The sequence below is a fragment of the Hyla sarda genome, chromosome 13 (assembly GCF_029499605.1).
Source record: "Hyla sarda isolate aHylSar1 chromosome 13, aHylSar1.hap1, whole genome shotgun sequence".
In the NCBI taxonomy this organism is placed as follows: domain Eukaryota; kingdom Metazoa; phylum Chordata; class Amphibia; order Anura; family Hylidae; genus Hyla; species Hyla sarda.
The window spans coordinates 11,234,631-11,253,757 of NC_079201.1; the positions used below are offsets into that span (position 1 = coordinate 11,234,631).

At 40.2% G+C, this 19,127-nt stretch overlaps 1 protein-coding gene across 6 annotated transcripts in view; it reads right to left on the reverse strand.

Annotated features, from left to right (window-relative positions):
- Positions 1 to 19,127, reverse strand: part of UTP18 (UTP18 small subunit processome component) — a 173,647-nt gene that overhangs the window by 138,173 nt on the left and 16,347 nt on the right. For 3 of the 6 annotated variants that reach the window (XM_056550619.1, XM_056550618.1, XM_056550615.1), the window contains exons 11-14: positions 18,775 to 18,898; positions 16,949 to 17,123; positions 13,966 to 14,111; positions 13,837 to 13,877 (exon numbers count right to left, since the gene is read on the reverse strand). In XM_056550619.1, the coding sequence (XP_056406594.1) occupies positions 13,853 to 13,877; positions 13,966 to 14,111; positions 16,949 to 17,123; positions 18,775 to 18,898 (470 nt within the window). In that variant the 3' untranslated portion in view covers positions 13,837 to 13,852. Of the gene's footprint in view, positions 1 to 10,466; positions 10,650 to 10,694; positions 10,813 to 13,836; positions 13,878 to 13,965; positions 14,112 to 16,948; positions 17,124 to 18,774; positions 18,899 to 19,127 lie in introns of those variants that run through there. The other 3 variants (XM_056550614.1, XM_056550617.1, XM_056550616.1) reach the window with 3 other exon arrangements.

Below are 19,127 nucleotides of genomic sequence, written 5' to 3' on the forward strand. Positions count from 1 at the left end.
TACACACAACCTGAGGACAGGAGTGGCGCTGTTTCAGGAAATAAAAAGCTATGTTCTTTCTCATCCTGAATCTGTATAAATCTGTATACATTTCTGGCCCTGGTTGATTTGAAAACATTTTTTTTTCCTCCGAAGTACCCCTTTAACCCCTTAAAAGGGGTACTCCGGTGGAAAGCATTTTTTTTTTAAATCAACTGGTACCAGAAAGTTAAACAGATTTGTAAATTACTTCTATTAAAAAATCTTAATCCTTCCAGTACTTATCAGCTGCTGTTATGATCCACAGGAAGTTCTTTTCTTTTTGAATTTCCTTTCTGTCTGACCACAGTGCTCTCTGCTGACACCTCTGTCCATTTTAGGAACTGTGAGAGTAGGAGCAAATCCCCATAGCAAACCTCTCCTGCTCTGGACAGTTCCTGACATGGACAGAGGTGTCAGCAGAGAGCACTGTGGTCAGACAGAAAGGAAATTCAAAAAGAAAAGAACTTCCTGTGGATCATAACAGCAGCTGATAAGTACTGGAAGGATTAAGATTTTTTTAATAGAAGGAATTTACAAATCTGTTCAACTTTCTAGCACCAGTTGATTTTAAAAAAAAATAAAAAAATTCGACTGGAGTACCCCTTTAAGGACCAGACCAATTTTTGTTTTTATCCTCCTCGCTCTTTAATAGCCATAACTCTTAAATCTTTTAATCTACACATTCATATGAGGGCTCATTTTTTTGGGGGGACCAATGACTACCTAAATAAAAATACAAATATAATAATAAATGTATATATATATATATATATATATATATATATACATATATATATATATATATATACATATATATATATACATATATATATATATATATATATATCTATATACATATATATATATATATATATATATATACACACACACATATATATATATATATATATATATATCTTTTTTTTTTTCCATGTATATATATATATATATATATATATATATATACATATATATATATATATATATATATATATATATATACGGTATACATGTAAATATATATATATATATATATATATATATATATACATATGAACCAGAAAGAAAAAAAAATTTGGGAGGGGAAATTGAAAAAAAATTCTGCAACTCTGCTAATTTTTTTGTGGAGGGGCCTCTTATTTACGCCGGGGTAACCATGGTAACCATGCAGTCGAACCAACATGTTATCTTGATTCCTTAGGTCGGCAACATTACATCAATACCCAATGTGTATCAGGAATGTTTTATTACTTTTAAAATTTTCAACATTTTTTTATTTTTAAATGCCATTTTTTTGACCCTATAACTTATTTATTTTTTTTATTTTTTTATATACGAGTTTTTTAATTTTTTTTTACTGTAATCTGAACTTTTTTTATCGGTATCGCTATAGTATTGATGGCTTTTCCCTTATTTTTTTTTTCTGGGGAATAATGTGATAAAAAAAAAATAGCGTTTTGGAATATTTTTATTTTTTTAATGTTTACGCCATTTACTGTGCGGGATAAATGCAAAAAACACCTATCTGCACCCACCCAGTTTGAGAGAAGCCTCCATTTAAATTGACTGTAATCACAAAACATTAAAGGGATACTCCGGCCCTAAGACAACTTATCCCCTATCCAAGGATAAGATGTCTGATCGTGGGGGTCCCGCCACTGGGGACCCCCGCAATCTTACATTTGGCACCCACCTCTTTGAGCTGCATGCCGCATTGCCAGCTCACAAAGTGCCGGGTGCCGACCACTGGGCCGGAGTATAGTGATGTCACGACTCCGCCCCCGTGTGACATCACGTCCCGCCCCCGCTATGCAAGTCTATGGGAGGGGGCGTGACGGCCGTCACGCCCCCTCCCATAGACTGGCATAGCAGGGGTGCAAACTGCAACTCTCAGCATGGCCAGACCGCAAACAGCTGGAGGCACACTAGTTACAAAACACTGATGATCAAAAAAGAAGTTGAAACACGTCGGGACATGAAGTTCTTTATTTGCAAAAAACCTTTCCATATACACTATTAGAAAACTTGAGCTCACAGGGGTGGTTCCCATACAAATTAGAGCTGCATGCTGGGAGTTGTAGTTTTGCAAAAGGTCCAGGGTTTGGAGAGCACTACTCTAGTAAGAAGGTAGGTGGGCACTGACAGGGTGATGCTCCTGACAATGTATATGAATATACATATATACAGACCAGGTAAAACCCCTTCATGGCAACGCCATTCCAAAATAGCAGTGGCCTCCTACAGCAAGATGTAACCCATAACGGTGTAAAAACGTTCAGCAATGGTCACAGACACAGATCGAAAAGGGTCAAGGTGTCCATGTGGTCTGCAAATCCCCCAGACCATAACATGATTGGGCATCTGTGGGATGTGAAGAGAAGGATCTGTATACTGCTGCTGCTATCTCCAGAAGATCAGGATATATTTGTTATACACCTCCTCTCCAGCTCTATCTGTATACTGCTGCTATCTCTATGGGATCAGGATATATAGTTATACACCTCCTCCCCAGCTCTATCTATATACTGCTGCTGCTATCTTTAGAAAATCAGGATATATAGTAATTATACTCCTCCCCTCTAGCTCTATCTGTATACTGCTGCTTTCTCTATGGGATCAGGATATATAGTAGTTATACACCTCCCCTCCAGCTCTATCTATATACTGCTGCTATCTCTATGGGATCAGGATATAAAGTAGTCATACACCTCCCCTCCTGCTCTATATGTATACTGCTGCTATCTCTATGGGATCAGGATATATAGTAGTTATACTCCTCCCATCCTGCTCTATCTGTATACTGCTGCTGCTATCTCTATGGGATCAGGATATATAGTAGTTATACTCCTCCCCTCCTGCTCTATCTGTATACTGCTGCTGCTATCTCTATGGGATCAGGATATATAGTAGTTGTACATCTCCCCTCCAGCTCTATCTGTTTACTGCTGCTATCTCTATGGGATCAGGATATATAGTAGTTATACTCCTCCCCTCCTGCTCTATCTGTATACTGCTGCTGCTATCTCTATGGGATCAGGATATATAGTAGTTGTACACCTCCCCTCCAGCTCTATCTGTATACTGCTGCTATCTCTATGGGATCAGGATATATAGTAGTTATACTCCTCCCCTCCTGCTCTATCTGTATACTGCTGCTGCTATCTCTATGGGATCAGGATATATAGTAGATATACTTTAAACAAAAAAATGTTACTGCAATTTTAGAAAGTCACAATAGGAACAGATAATACAGTAAAAACGTGTGAAAAAAATTCAACTTGCAAACACAGCCTAAAGACGTGAAATCTTCATCGATTATAGGTCAAATTACTTTCACCTTATGGCCATATTTCTCTTAAAAAACACATTTTGAATGAGAAAACATCAAACCGCAAGTAGTGTGAACTGACAATAACCCCACCTACGAATCTAATGAGTTCACCTAACAGCCTAATTAGATAAGGTGCAGTGAGCAAACACCACACCCTCAGCCAGAGGATTCGTGGGAAACGTCAGCCGCATTATCAATGCATTTCAGTGACGGATTTGCAATCTGAAATGGCTGAAAACTCTTGCCTGCCACATCAGCTAAAAACAGGTAAGCACAAGGCCTACACAAGAACCTCTACATTATTCTGTAATAATAGATTATGCTGCACTATATAAAGCTGAAAAAAGACGAGATTCACATAATGAAAGCAATTATAAAGAGAGAGTCATAATTATCTGATTCGGTCTACTGCAGTGTTTCCCAACCAGGATGCCTCCAGCTGTTGCAAAACTACAACTCCCAGCATGCCCGGACAGCCAAAGGCTGTCGGGGCATGCTGGGAGTTGTAGTTTTGCACGGATGTCGTACAATTAATTTATGACGTGAGTATCTGAATATATTCTGTAGCCATGAACTTCGAAAAATTGCGTATTTTCTTGTATATTGTGTTATTTTACTTTTTTCACCCTGGAACAACACTGCCATCTAGTGCTGACATGGAATTACAGCAAGAATCCATGATTTTTATTTTTATTTTTTGCATTTTTACATTGTTACATTATCAGTTCCTAGCAACATGGGACACTATATGAGGGCTGTCAATCATTGAATAGGACCGCCCACATGACTACTTAGTATAAACAGAGGTTTACATGTATAAAACACTAGATACCCTAAAACTTTTGTCACAAAGCTATAGATAAAATTTCAAATTTCGCAGCTCCTTATGCTCTTGAACAAAACTTTGCATAGATCAATAGTAGAAGTAAATATATTAAAAAAAACTAAAACAAAAACAAAAATAAAATAAAAATGTGATATAGCTTATTAGCTAAAAATGCTTCCGTCATGTTCAGGGTACAAAACAATGGATCTCACCCAAACCATTGTCACTACCTGGAGAATCCGACTTAAACGACGGCCCCGAACTGGGCGACGGTCCCTATACCGGACTTCGTTTGTCATAACAGAGGTTTACAAAACAATGCAAACCTGGATCTCATCCCAACCGTTGTCCCTACCTGGACAATTCTACCTAAATGACGGCCACCAACTGGGCGACGGTCCCTATACCGGACTTCGTTTGTCATAACAGAGGTTTACAAAACAATGCAAACCTGGATCTCATCCCAACCGTTGTCCCTACCTGGACAATTCTACCTAAATGATGGCCCCCAACTGGGTGACAGTCCCTATACCGGACTTCGTTTGTCAAAACAGAGGTTTACAAAACAATGCAAACTTGGATCTCACCCCAACCATTGTCCCTACCTGGACGATCCAACCTAAACGACGGCCCCAAACTGGGCGACGGTCCCTATACCAGACTTAGTTTGTCATAACAGAGGTTTACAAAACAATGCAAACCTGGATCTCACCCCAACCATTGTACCTACCTGGGCGATCCGACCTAAACGACGGCCCCCAAACTGGGCGACGGTCCCCAAACTGGGCGACGGTCCCTATACCGGACTTAGTTTGCCATAACTATTTTCTTAGTAATAGCCATTCCTGGGTGCCTATTGAGAATTGTGAAGGCGTTGCCAGAACAGGCACAACTATTTTGTTTTTAGGGGTATCTCCAGGAGCAAGATTCTGATTGGCCTTAAAGGAGTACTCCGGAGGAAAAAAAGAAATTCAAATCAACTGGTGCCAGAAAGACTTACAAATTTGTAAATAACTTCTATATAATAAGCTTAATCCTTCCATTACTTATCAGCTGCTGTATGCTGTTAAATAAAACCGGAACGCAAAAACATAACTGGTCTGACCATGGAGTGAGTGAGCTCTTTGTATATAAAAAAACATACATTTATTGTAATCTTCTTGACATCATGGCAGACAGTCCTTAGCATATGTAAATAATGTAGGAGGGTTATGTAGACTTGTCCATAAATCTTGTCTCACCCGCTGGGATTTCTTCCTAAGTACTTCATCCAGCATGATGGATCCAACTTGAAATGTCCTTTTAAGATGGCCGCCTCTGTTAGCTGGAGGGCTGTACAGGACTTCCTGGAGACCTTCTTCCGTTCTTTCGTCTCTCTTGGTTTTCTCTGGAGCAACTTATGCTCAAATGATGGGTGTGTCCATCATGATTGGAGGCGTGTCCTTTATAAATGTGGGCGTGTTTATCTTAATTGATCCTGTGTCTACTAAATATACAAATATGGTTTATTAAAAGTATATATCTCCTTCTAGTGGGTTGGTTGAATATATATTTAAAGGGGTATTCCGGGCGAAGACATCTTATCCCCTGTCCAAAGGATAGGAAATAAGATATCTGATTGCGGGGGGCCCACTGCTGGGACCCCCGTGATCTCCCTGCAGCACCCGCAGGGCTGCGTCACCAGTTTCAGAAACCTCCGTGTTTTCGGGACTGGGGACGTGACGTCACACCACGCCCCCTCCATTCAGGTCTATGGGAGGGGGCGTGACGGCCATCACGCCCCCTCCCATAGACATGAATGGAGGGGGCGTGGCATCCCCAGTCCCGGAAACCCGGAGGTTTCCGAAACTGGGGACGCAGCCCCTCATAGAATGCGGGTGCTGCAGGGAGATCACGGGGGTCCCAGCAGCAGGCCCCCCTCAATCAGACATCTTATCCCTCTATGCTTTGGATAGGGGATAAGATGTATTTGCCCGGAATACCCCTTTAACTTGTGGGTGTATACATTATGTCCTGTTATCTGATTGGATGCTTCTAGCTCCACAAATATGGTTCTTCTCTGAACTCTCCACGTGACTATTCTCCTGCTACATACTGTATGTTCTAGTGTCCTTCAATTTTATATGCTTTTAAAGTAAGCCTGTCAGGTAGCAGGGATACAGCAGCGATTCACATGCAAACCACCGAAGCATCATCACCCTCTAGCGATCAACACACGGGCGTGCGCGGCTCTCCCTCGCTCCATCCACGGACCACACAGCTTCCAGCTCTCTGTTCACTGCGGTCTATAAGTATAGGATCAGATGCGCAAGCGCCATCTTACTGCAATGTCCAGCACAGCCAGGTACCTGCAGCGCTTCTACCGATACAGTAAACTCTGCCTTTTAATGCTTTGAGTGTTCATTTCTATTAAGGATGTGTATAACTAACATGCCCAGCCTACCAATGAGTTTATGGTTTATATTTTACAGTTTAAGAAGTAAAGAGATGAGTAGATCAGCTTACCAGCTGTGTATCCCATCCACGACGCGGCAGGTGAACGGCAACACCAAGACTTGAAGAGAAGAAGGAATATCCAGCGTGGAATACACAGAAAGTCCCAATTTATTGTATAAAATAACAAACACAGGTCAGGAGAAGGCATGATGACGCGTTTCAGGCATCAACCGCCCTTTGTCATATATGACTAAGGGCGGTTCACGCCTGAAACGCGTCATCATGCCTTCTTCTAATCCTTTTTCCGATCTCCCTTTGGGGTGCCCAGAGTATACGATTTTCTTTAATCCAATTCCCTTCAGGGTATGATATACCCCTCCAGGACTTAGCCCTTGCACTAGGGTTTACCCTTAAAAGGGTTATCCACGGATATAACAGGATGTATAGTATACACAGATATGTATATTGTTTAAAGGGGTTATCCAGGAAAAAAACCTTTATATATATATATCAACTGGCTACAGAAAGTTAAACAGATTTGTTAATTACTTCTATTAAAAAAATCTTAATCCTTTCAGTACTTATGAGCTTCTGAAGTTAAGGTTGTTCTTTTCTGTCTAAGTGCTCTCGGATGACACATGTCTCGGGAACCGCCCAGTTTAGAAGAGGTTTGCTATGGGGATTTGCTTCTAAACTGGGCAGTTCCCGAGACATGTGTCATCAGAGAGCACTTAGACAGAAAAGAACAACCTTAACTTCAGAAGCTCATAAGTACTGAAAGGATTAAGATTTTTTTAATAGAAATAGTAATTTACAAATCTGTTTAACTTTCTGGATCCAGTTGATATATAAAAAAAAAAAAAAAGTTTTTTCCTGGATAACCCCTTTAAAATGTAACTTTTATTTTCCATTAAAAATATAAACCTAGTGAAGTGCAAATAATATAGAGTGTATATTAAAAACACAGCCTCTGTATTGGTTTATAGGCCCTTCTGGGCTTCTAATTAATTGGAGATATTCTCATAGTAATTTTCCCATTGTACCATATAAATGGATCTTGCTGGGATCCTATGAGTTACTCCAATATCCAATTCGAGGTTGCTATATAAAATACATACAATAGTGTCCCCCCCCGACGTTTCGCCGGAAGGAACCGGCTTTCTCAAGGTATAGGACACTAATGATGCCTTCTCCTGACCTTTGTTTGTGATTTTATACAATAAATTGGGACTTTCTGCATATTCCACGCTGGATATTTTACAGTTTATATGCACTGAATTTATTTTAATGTAATATGTTTTAACCCGGTTCCGGTTACCCAGAGGTATTCCCACATAAGTGATTTTAAGTGGCAGTAATCGTAGTGTTTGTATGCCTGATGAAGAGCCCAGTTTGGGCTAGAAACGCTATATTGTTTGCGTAGCATCTCTCCTAATAAAATCTTTGAACTTGATCTTGTGAATCCAGCGCCCCAAGACAAGTCCGTTTTTCTCCTGTGACAGCCTTTCTCCCGGCAGCACGCGCATTCTATGCGGGCGCTGAATCTCCAGTTTCGGAAACCTCCAGATTTCCGGGACTGGGGACGTGATGTCACACCACGCCACGCCCCCTCCATTCATGTCTATGGGAGGGGGCGTGACGGCCGTCACGTCCCCAGTCCCGGAAATCTGGAGGTTTCGGAAACTAGAGACGCAGTCCCCGCATAGAATGCAAGTGCTGCCAGGAGATCACGGGGGGTCCCAGCAGCGAGCCCCCTGTGATCAGACATCTTACCCCTATCCTTTGGATAGGGGAAAAAATGTTTTTGCCCGGAATACCCCTTTAATACCACTTACATTACATATGAATCAGAGACTACTACCCTCATCGTAATCCACAGAGTTTCCCTGATGGTTTTCACACTGTTGTTTTATCTATTTAAAGGGGTATTCCAGGATTTTTCTTTATTTGACTGTGCTACAGGGGCTGTAAAGTTAGTGTAGTTAATAATATAGTGTCTGTATCTGTGTTTCATGGTGGGCTCACAATTTTTCAGTGATATTTGCCCCAAAGTTAACTTTTAACAGCATACAAAATGAGGGTCATGTCAGGTTTTCCCAGGTTGCAGTGCGGCCTGAGACATTACATCACTAATCAGATGATCAGAGGGAGCCTGTATGCTTCCATGTGTGGAGCAACCGCTGGGTGGGAGGGAGATCATTCTGAAGAGAGTTGTAGTTTTGCAACAGCTGGAGGCACCTTGGTTAGAAAACACTGGTCTATTGCATGGAATGCAGGTGTGTTTTAATGGATGAGGTGACTGATGTGTGGGAAGGAGAAAAGTGACCTCACACTTACAAATAAGGAATCATGGAGCTTGTAGTTGGAGGGAGGGAACTCCAACAAGATAAAGCCATTCCACAAAAAGCTAGCCACAGTATTATGGTAATCTCACAACATAGGTATTTATCTCCAAGACAAGCGCAGATACTTCTAAGCATGTCCATTACTGTCTGCCAGGTACGTACTAATATCACCTTATGGTGGAGAACCCCTTTAATGCAGCTTAATAGAGCCTTCTCTATGACCACCTTATAGGAACCTAATTGACCCCGAACGCCAACAACTGGAGGTGGTGATCACGTCAAAGAACAATCAGGCCTAATTCACATTATGTCAATTACGACCTTGATGAGATTATTAATAGTGCTGGGCAGTATGACCTAATATGTATATCACGGTATTACCGTCATACCATGGGGGAAACAGTGTATAAGTGCAGCGGCTGACAGTTAACCCCTTCCCCGCCATGGGGAACGTGTGCACGGCCCCCATGGCTGGGAAGGGGTTAACTGTCAGCCGCAGCGCCATCATGATTTCCCCCATGGGCGCACTGACAGCTCTTCACTTACATTTTCGCCGTTGCACAACTTATAATCCTGGTCCCCAGCTGCGGCCGCTGCAGAGCTTTCTCCCCCTGCAAGCGCAGAATGTGCAGACGCAGCGCTTCTGATCTTCGTCCCCGCTCTGTTCTCTGATCACCGAGCAGGGATGGGAATGTGAGAATCAGCAGAGCCTTCTCAAGCGCTGAATGTACCGGCGCGGCAGAGCTTCTGATCCCGGTCCGTGCTCGGGGATCAGAGAACAGAGCGGGGATGAAGATCAGATGGCCTTTGCCTGCCAGTCATATTTAGCGCTTGGGGACAGGCATAATAAACAAACAGCCTGCAGGAAGGGGAGAGGGGGGCTGAACAGGGAGCAGGCTCGGGGCTGAGGGAAACATCAGGGGATGAAGTTTCTGCGCTTTCCCCTGGCTCTGATCACTGAGATCACTGAGCTTCAGGGGGAGCGGGGATGTGCACCGCATGTGAGCTCAGTGGCTCCCGCTCCTGCACATCCCGCGGCCGCGTCAGAAGTAATTAATTCGGGGGTGGGGGGAGGGGCCCGACCTGTAAGCCGGTATGGGCAAAAATCAACTGGCTCCAGAAAGTTAAACAGATTTGTAAATTACTTCTATTAAAAAAAAATCTTAATCCTTTCAGTACTTATGAGCTTCTGAAGTTGAGTTGTTCTTTTCTGACTAAGTGCTCTCTGATGACACCTGTCTCGGGAACCGCCCAGTTTAGAAGCAAATCCCCATAGCAAACCTCTTCTACTCTGTGCAGTTCCCGAGACAGGTGTCATCAGAGAGCACTGAAACAGAAAAGAACAACTCAACTTCAGAAGCTCATAAATACTGAAAAGATGAAGATTTTTTAATAGAAGTAATTTACAAATCTGTCAAACTTTCTGAAGCCAGTTGATATATATATAAAAAAAAGTTTTTTTCCTGGATAACCCCTTTAGGCCATGAATGTAACAGCAACACAAATGTTATAAAGCAAAGGGTTTATTCAGAACAGTACACGGGTATTATGATACAAAAAGGAGGCCACTGGATTTTATTGGAAACGTATACGCTCTTCATGAAACGTAATGTAACATATTGCACAAGACTGAACATCAAAGTGATGGAAGGGAAGGTCATCTTCGGCTTGTCAACAAACCACATCAGTCCTATTATAAATATATTATAAAAAACAAATATTACTTATTAGGAGGCAGAGTGTGTTTGATCAAGACGTTTATTGCTCTTTTCTGGGATCTGTCTGGCATCTGATTCATATTCCCCGATTTTTCCTGTTGACCTGCAATACTGAGCCACGAACACTAGATGTCGCTATTGTACACAAAATGTAATAAAAATTAAATGTAGTTTTTTGTGCACTACCAAAGTGTTGTGCATGTAATTATATATATATTATTCCATTCATTTATTTTATTTTTATTTATTTATTACCGTATATTGTATTCATTAATATGTATGGATTTAATTATATATATATATATATATATATATATATATATACACACACACACACACACACACATATATATATTTTTCATTCATTTACTTCTCTTTTTATTTATTTATTTTTTATTATATTTTATTCATTAATATGTATGGATTTAATTATATTTTTTAATTTTGTGTGTGTGTGTGTGTGTGTGTGTATATATGTATATATATATTTTTTTTATGCATACAATTAAAATAAATATATAATTAAATTCATATATATTAATGAATAAAATATAATAAACCGAAAAAAAACCATATATATATAAAATAAAATTAATAAAAGAATAATCTATATATCGCTGTTCCCCAATTAGAGGTCCTCCAGCTGTTGCAAAACTACAACTCCCAACATGCCCGGACAGCTGGAGGCACCCTGGTTGAAAAACAATGAGATCATATATAATTCAAAAACATTTTTTTGTAATATTTTTTTCCCCCATATATATTATATCTATATATATATACACACGGTATATATATATAATCCTATTATCACCCGACGCCTGGGACATGCAGTTCCAGGTGGCAGGTGAATTCTTTAGGCATTTAGTCCATACCCAGGGCACCGCTAAGGGATCCGGGACTCACATGCCAGATGCCTTGAGTGGGCGCCGCTTTAAAGGGGTATTCCAGGCCAAAACTTTTTTTATATATATCAACTGGCTCCGGAAAGTTAAGCAGATTTGTAAATTACTTCTATTAAACAAATCTTAATCCTTCCAATAGTTATTAGCTTCTGAAGTTGAGTTGCTGTTTTCTGTCTAACTGCTCTCTGATGACTCACGTCCCGGGAGCTGTGCAGTTTCTATGGGGATATTTTCCCATCATGCACAGCTCCCGGGACGTGACATCATCATTGAGCAGTTAGACAGAAAACTTCAGAAGCTAATAACTATTGGAAGGATTAAGATTTTTTAATAGAAGTAATTTACAAATCTGTAACTTTCTGGAGCCAGTTGATATATATAAAAAAAAGTTTTTGCCTGGAATACCCCTTTAAACTTTGTGTGCGTCTTTAAGATTCTGGGCCCGTGAGGTGCAGAATACAGTTTCCACTGTAATCACATCTTCCCGCACATGCACATTAGTGGTGCAGAATACATCTTCCCGCACATGCACATTAGTGGTGCAGAATACATCTTCCCGCACATGCACATTAGTGGTGCAGAATACATCTTCCCGCACATGCACATTAGTGGTGCAGAATACATCTTCCCGCACATGCACATTAGTGGTGCAGAATACATCTTCCCGCACATGCACATTAGTGGTGCAGAATACATCTTCCCGCACATGCACATTAGTGGTGCAGAATACATCTTCCCGCACATGCACATTAGTGGTGCAGAATACATCTTCCCGCACATGCACATTAGTGGTGCAGAATACATCTTCCAGCACATGCACATTAGTGGTGCAGAATACATCTTCCCGCACATGCACATTAGTGGTGCAGAATACATCTTCCCGCACATGCACATTAGTGGTGCAGAATACATCTTCCCGCACATGCACATTAGTGGTGCAGAATACATCTTCCCGCACATGCACATTAGTGGTGCAGAATACATCTTCCCGCACATGCACATTAGTGGTGCAGAATACATCTTCCCGCGCATGCACATTAGTGGTGCAGAATACATCTTCCCGTACATGCACATTAGTGGTGCAGAATACATCTTCCCGCACATACACATTAGTGGTGCAGAATACATCTTCCCGCACATACACATTAGTGGTGCAGAATACATCTTCCCGCACATGCACATTAGTGGTGCAGAATACATCTTCCCGCACATGCACATTAGTGGTGCAGAATACATCTTCCCGCACATGCACATTAGTGGTGCAGAATACATCTTCCCGCACATGCACATTAGTGGTGCAGAATACATCTTCCCGCACATGCACATTAGTGGTGCAGAATACATCTTCCCGCACATGCACATTAGTGGTGCAGAATACATCTTCCCGCACATTAGTGGTGCAGAATACATCTTCCCGCACATTAGTGGTGCAGAATACATCTTCCCGCACATTAGTGGTGCAGAATACATCTTCCCGCACATGCACATTAGTGGTGCAGAATACATCTTCCCGTACATGCACATTAGTGGTGCAGAATACATCTTCCCGCACATGCACATTAGTGGTGCAGAATACATCTTCCCGCACATGCACATTAGTGGTGCAGAATACATCTTCCCGCACATGCACATTAGTGGTGCAGAATACATCTTCCCGCACATGCACATTAGTGGTGCAGAATACATCTTCCCGCACATGCACATTAGTGGTGCAGAATACATCTTCCCGCACATGCACATTAGTGGTGCAGAATACATCTTCCCGCACATGCACATTAGTGGTGCAGAATACATCTTCCCGCACATGCACATTAGTGATGCAGAATACATCTTCCCGCACATGCACATTAGTGGTGCAGAATACATCTTCCCGCACATGCACATTAGTGGTGCAGAATACATCTTCCCGCACATGCACATTAGTGGTGCAGAATACATCTTCCCGCACATGCACATTAGTGGTGCAGAATACATCTTCCCGCACATACACATTAGTGGTGCAGAATACATCTTCCCGCACATACACATTAGTGGTGCAGAATACATCTTCCCGCACATACACATTAGTGGTGCAGAATACATCTTCCCGCACATACACATTAGTGGTGCAGTGGATGTATTGTTATGGCGGCCGAGGCCTTTGTTAGGTCTACGTGACTGTGGGGACTCTACCTCATATATCTATATACTGCATTGACCTGTAACAACAACTGAACAATTATTCCGGCACAACAATGGCGCGCAGCTTCCTTACCATTCATTCTCCTTCATTAGAAATCGGAATAATGTTTTAACCTGTGAATGACAAGCGAATGAAGAAGTTATATGTTTTGTTGTTTATAGCATTACTAGGCTTCTGCCCCGGACCCCCGGCACTATTTACCTGTACAGTAAAGCTTCGCCTTTGTTGTTCGCGATGGAAAAGAAGCCGCTATTAGGAGAGAAATCCATCGCTCGGGCACAGTGAATAAACTTATTTTTGCTTTGTACCGGGAAGTTTGAAAAAACGGTAAATGAAGGAATATGAACCTGTGAAAACAATGGAGATTATTATAAGATACCGTGGGGGATCACAGAAGTGTTTTCCAACCAGTGTGCCTCCAGCTGTTGCACAACTGTCGGCCTGCACAATTGGAGCGCTGATCGGACAGAGGGAAGAACGTTTAGATACTGCAATCAACATTAAACGCTGCATTTAAGGGGTTAATGTGGAACATCACCCTGTTGTGTAATGTTCGGCATTAGCTGTAGGTCCCGGCTGCTCTCAGCAACTTTATAGACTGGGAGCGGGTGCAGGACGTACATGTGCACCGCGTCCTCTAGGGGTTAAAGGGCAAGGACACTATATTGTTTATTATGCTCCGTATTACTGGGATACTGTGGCTTATGTATCTGTAGGATTCTGTATGTGCAGTAATGGTTTATCACTAAAAGAGGTCAGCAAAGATTATTTATATATATATACACACACACACCGGTATATACATATATCTATCTCATATCTATCTATCTATCTCATATCTATCTATCTATCTATCTATCTATCTCATATCTATCTCTCTCTCTCATATCTATCTCTCTCTCTCATATCTATCTATCTCTCTCTCTCATATCTATCTATCTATCTCATATCTATCTATCTATCTCATATCTATCTCTATCTCATATCTATCTATCTCTATCTCATATCTATCTATCTCTATCTCATATCTATCTCTCTCTCTCATATCTATCTCTCTATCTATCTATCTCATATCTATCTATCTATCTATCTCATATCTATCTATCTATCTCATATCTATCTATCTCATATCTATCTATCTATCTCATATCTATCTATCTATCTCATATCTATCTATCTATCTATCTCATATCTATCTATCTCATATCTATCTATCTATCTATCTCATATCTATCTATCTATCTCATATCTATCTATCTATCTCATATCTATCTATCTCATATCTATCTCATATCTATCTATCTCATATCTATCTATCTATCTCATATCTATCTATCTATCTCTCATATCTATCTATCTATCTATCTATCTCTCATATCTATCTATCTATCTATCTATCTCTCATATCTATCTATCTCATATCTATCTCATATCTATCTATCTCATATCTATCTCATATCTATCTATCTCATATCTATCTATCTCTCTCTCTCTCATATCTATCTATCTCATATCTATCTCTATCTCATATCTATCTATCTCTCTCATATCTATCTATCTATCTATCTCATATCTATCTATCTCTCTCATATCTATCTATCTATCTCATATCTATCTATCTATCTCATATCTATCTATCTATCTCTCTCTCTCATATCTATCTATCTATCTCTCTCATATCTATCTATCTATCTATCTCTCTCATATCTATCTATCTATCTATCTCTCTCATATCTATCCATCTCTCTCATATCTATCTATCTATCTCATATCTATCTATCTATCTCTCTCATATCTATCTATCTATCTATCTCTCTCATATCTATCTATCTATCTATCTATCTCTCTCATATCTATCTATCTATCTCTCTCATATCTATCTATCTATCTATCTCTCTCATATCTATCTATCTATCTATCTCTCTCATATCTATCTATCTCTCTCATATCTATCTATCTCTCTCATATCTATCTACCTCTCTCATATCTATCTACCTATCTCATATCTATCTACCTATCTCATATCTATCTACCTATCTCATATCTATCTATCTATCTATCTCTCTCATATCTATCTATCTATCTCTCTCATATCTATCTATCTATCTCTCTCATATCTATCTATCTATCTATCTATCTCTCTCATATCTATCTATCTCATATCTCTCTCATATCTATCTATCTCATATCTATCTATCTATCATCTCATATCTATCTATCATCTCATATCTATCTATCATCTCATATCTATCTATCATCTCATATCTATCTATCATCTCATATCTATCTATCTATCTATCTATCTATCTATCTATCTATCTATCTATATAATATCTATCTATCTATCTCATATCTATCTATCTCATATCTATCTCATATCTATCTCATATCTATCTATCTCATATCTATCTATCTCATATCTATCTTATATCTATCTATCTATCTATCTATCTATCTTATATCTATCTATCTTATATCTATCTATCTATCTTATATCTATCTATCTATCTTATATCTATCTATCTATCTTATATCTATCTATCTATCTTATATCTATCTATCTTATATCTATTCTCTCTCTCTCTGTCTCTCTCTCTCTATATATATATATATTTCAATATATATATTTTTATTTAATAATAAATATCAGCAGACACAGTTATCTTTTCACTAGATAATATAGACAGATGATCTCACCATAAAGTCACTTATGCTGAAGGCTGAATACTCTGCCTGCACAGACAGCAGGATCTTAGAGCGCAGTGTCTCCCAACCAGGGAGCCCCCGCTGTTGCAAAACTACAACTCCCAGCATGCCCGGACAGCCGAGGGCTCACTGGTTGGGAAATACTGCTACAGCGTGACTGCTGCACTGACATCTAATATCAGGAGTCGGCACAGTCTCTAAGCCCCATAAGAACATAAAGCGGAAGGAAGATACGTCATCTCCCCAAAGACAAATATAATGGGGGGATTCAGCTGCTGAGCTGCCCATAGCAACCAATCAGATCGCTGCTTTCATTTCTCACCTCAAGCAATCTGATTGGTTGCTATGGGCAACGCAGCAACTTTTCCTCTTGACAGGTTTTGATGAATCTCCCCCGAATATTCACATTTATTACTTTGCCAAGTAATATACAAGATATACAGAAAGGAAAAAGGAAACCATATCGCCTCTCTCTTACCAGTTTTACAGCATCATCTAGTTTCTCGGAAGCGACTGCCAAGATTTGCGCGCACGGATTGAACACTTGCGATGTAGCGGCTGTTACCAGGTTCATTATAGATTTTATAGGTTTTGGGGCGGAGTTCTGCAGACAGTCATCATAACTATATACATTCACCACTCCAGAGTCTGACCTGAAATATGAATGCGCCAAAGACTGCAATGTCACATCAATGAGGAGAAAGTATTGTGTGTATATATATATATTATCTGCTCAGCTCCTCCTGCTCTATAACATGTTACCTGCAGATTGTACTGTATTGTATATATATCATCTGCTCAGCTCCTCCTGCTCTATAACATGTTACCTGCAGATTGTACTGTATTGTATATATATCATCTGCTCAGCTCCTCCTGCTCTATAACATGTTACCTGCAGATTGTACTGTATTGTATATATATCATCTGCTCAGCTCCTCCTGCTCTATAACATGTTACCTGCAGATTGTACTGTATTGTATATATCATCTGCTCAGCTCCTCCTGCTCTATAACCTGATACCTGCAGATTGTACTGTATTGTATATATCATCTGCTCAGCTCCTCCTGCTCTATAACCTGATACCTGCAGATTGTACTATATTGTATATATCATCTGCTCAGCTCCTCCTGCTCTATAACATGTTACCTGCAGATTGTACTGTATTGTATATATATCATCTGCTCAGCTCCTCCTGCTCTATAACCTGATACCTGCAGATTGTACTGTATTGTATATATCATCTGCTCAGCTCCTCCTGCTCTATAACATGTTACCTGCAGATTGTACTGTATTGTATATATCATCTGCTCAGCTCCTCCTGCTCTATAACATGATACCTGCAGATTATACTGTATTGTGTGTATATATATATATATATATATATATATATCTCTCATCTGCTCAGCTCCTCCTGCTCTATAACATGATACCTGCAGATTGTACTGTATTGTATATATCATCTGCTCAGCTCCTCCTGCTCTATAACATGATACCTGCAGATTGTACTGTATTGTATATATCATCTGCTCAGCTCCTCCTGCTCTATAACATGTTACCTGCAGATTGTACTGTATTGTATATATCACCTGCTCAGCTCCTCCTGCTCTATAACATGATACCTGCAGATTGTACTGTATTGTATATATTATCTGCTCAGCTCCTCCTGCTCTATATTGTGTTACCTGCAGATTGTACTGTATTGTATATATCATCTGCTCAGCTCCTCCTGCGCTATAACATGATACCTGCAGATTGTACTGTATTGTATATATCAATACAGTACAATCTGCAGGTATCATGTTATAGAGCAGGAGGAGCTGAGCAGATGATATATACAATACAGTATAATCTGCAGGTATCATGTTATAGAGCAGGAGGAGCTGAGCAGATAATATATATATTATCTGCTCAGCTCCTCCTGCTCTATAACATGATACCTGCAGATTATACTGTATTGTATATATCATCTGCTCAGCTCCTCCTGCTCTATAACATGATACCTGCAGATTGTACTGTATTGTATATATATCATCTGCTCAGCTCCTCCTGCTCTATAACATGTTACCTGCAGATTGTACTGTATTGTATATATCATCTGCTCAGCTCCTCCTGCTCTATAACCTGATACCTGCAGATTGTACTGTATTGTATATATCATCTGCTCAGCTCCTCCTGCTCTATAACCTGATACCTGCAGATTGTACTATATTGTATATATCATCTGCTCAGCTCCTCCTGCTCTATAACATGAGGTCTGCATTTTCAACACAAGCTCCCCTTTAAAACAAGTTGCAGTACACCTACCCACATGACACATATCGACCATCTTTCGAAACAGCGAGAGAAGAACTTCGAAGGCTTCCGTCATCTGCAAATCTGTTCAGACACCTTCTGCTTTTTACATCCCAAACATACACTTCACCCGAATCTAAAAGGAAAAAATATCAAGAAGAGTGAGAAGACACCACTACAGGTAAAATATAGAAGACGTAAACCCAACCTATCTGTGAGGGGACCAGTATTTTCCAATTAGTGTGCCTCCAGCTGTTGCAAAACTACAACTCCCAGCATGCCCGGACAGCCAACGGCTGTCCGGGCATGCTGGGGGTTGTAGTTTTGCAACAGCTGGAGTCACACTGCTCTAGGATTTCCCTTTC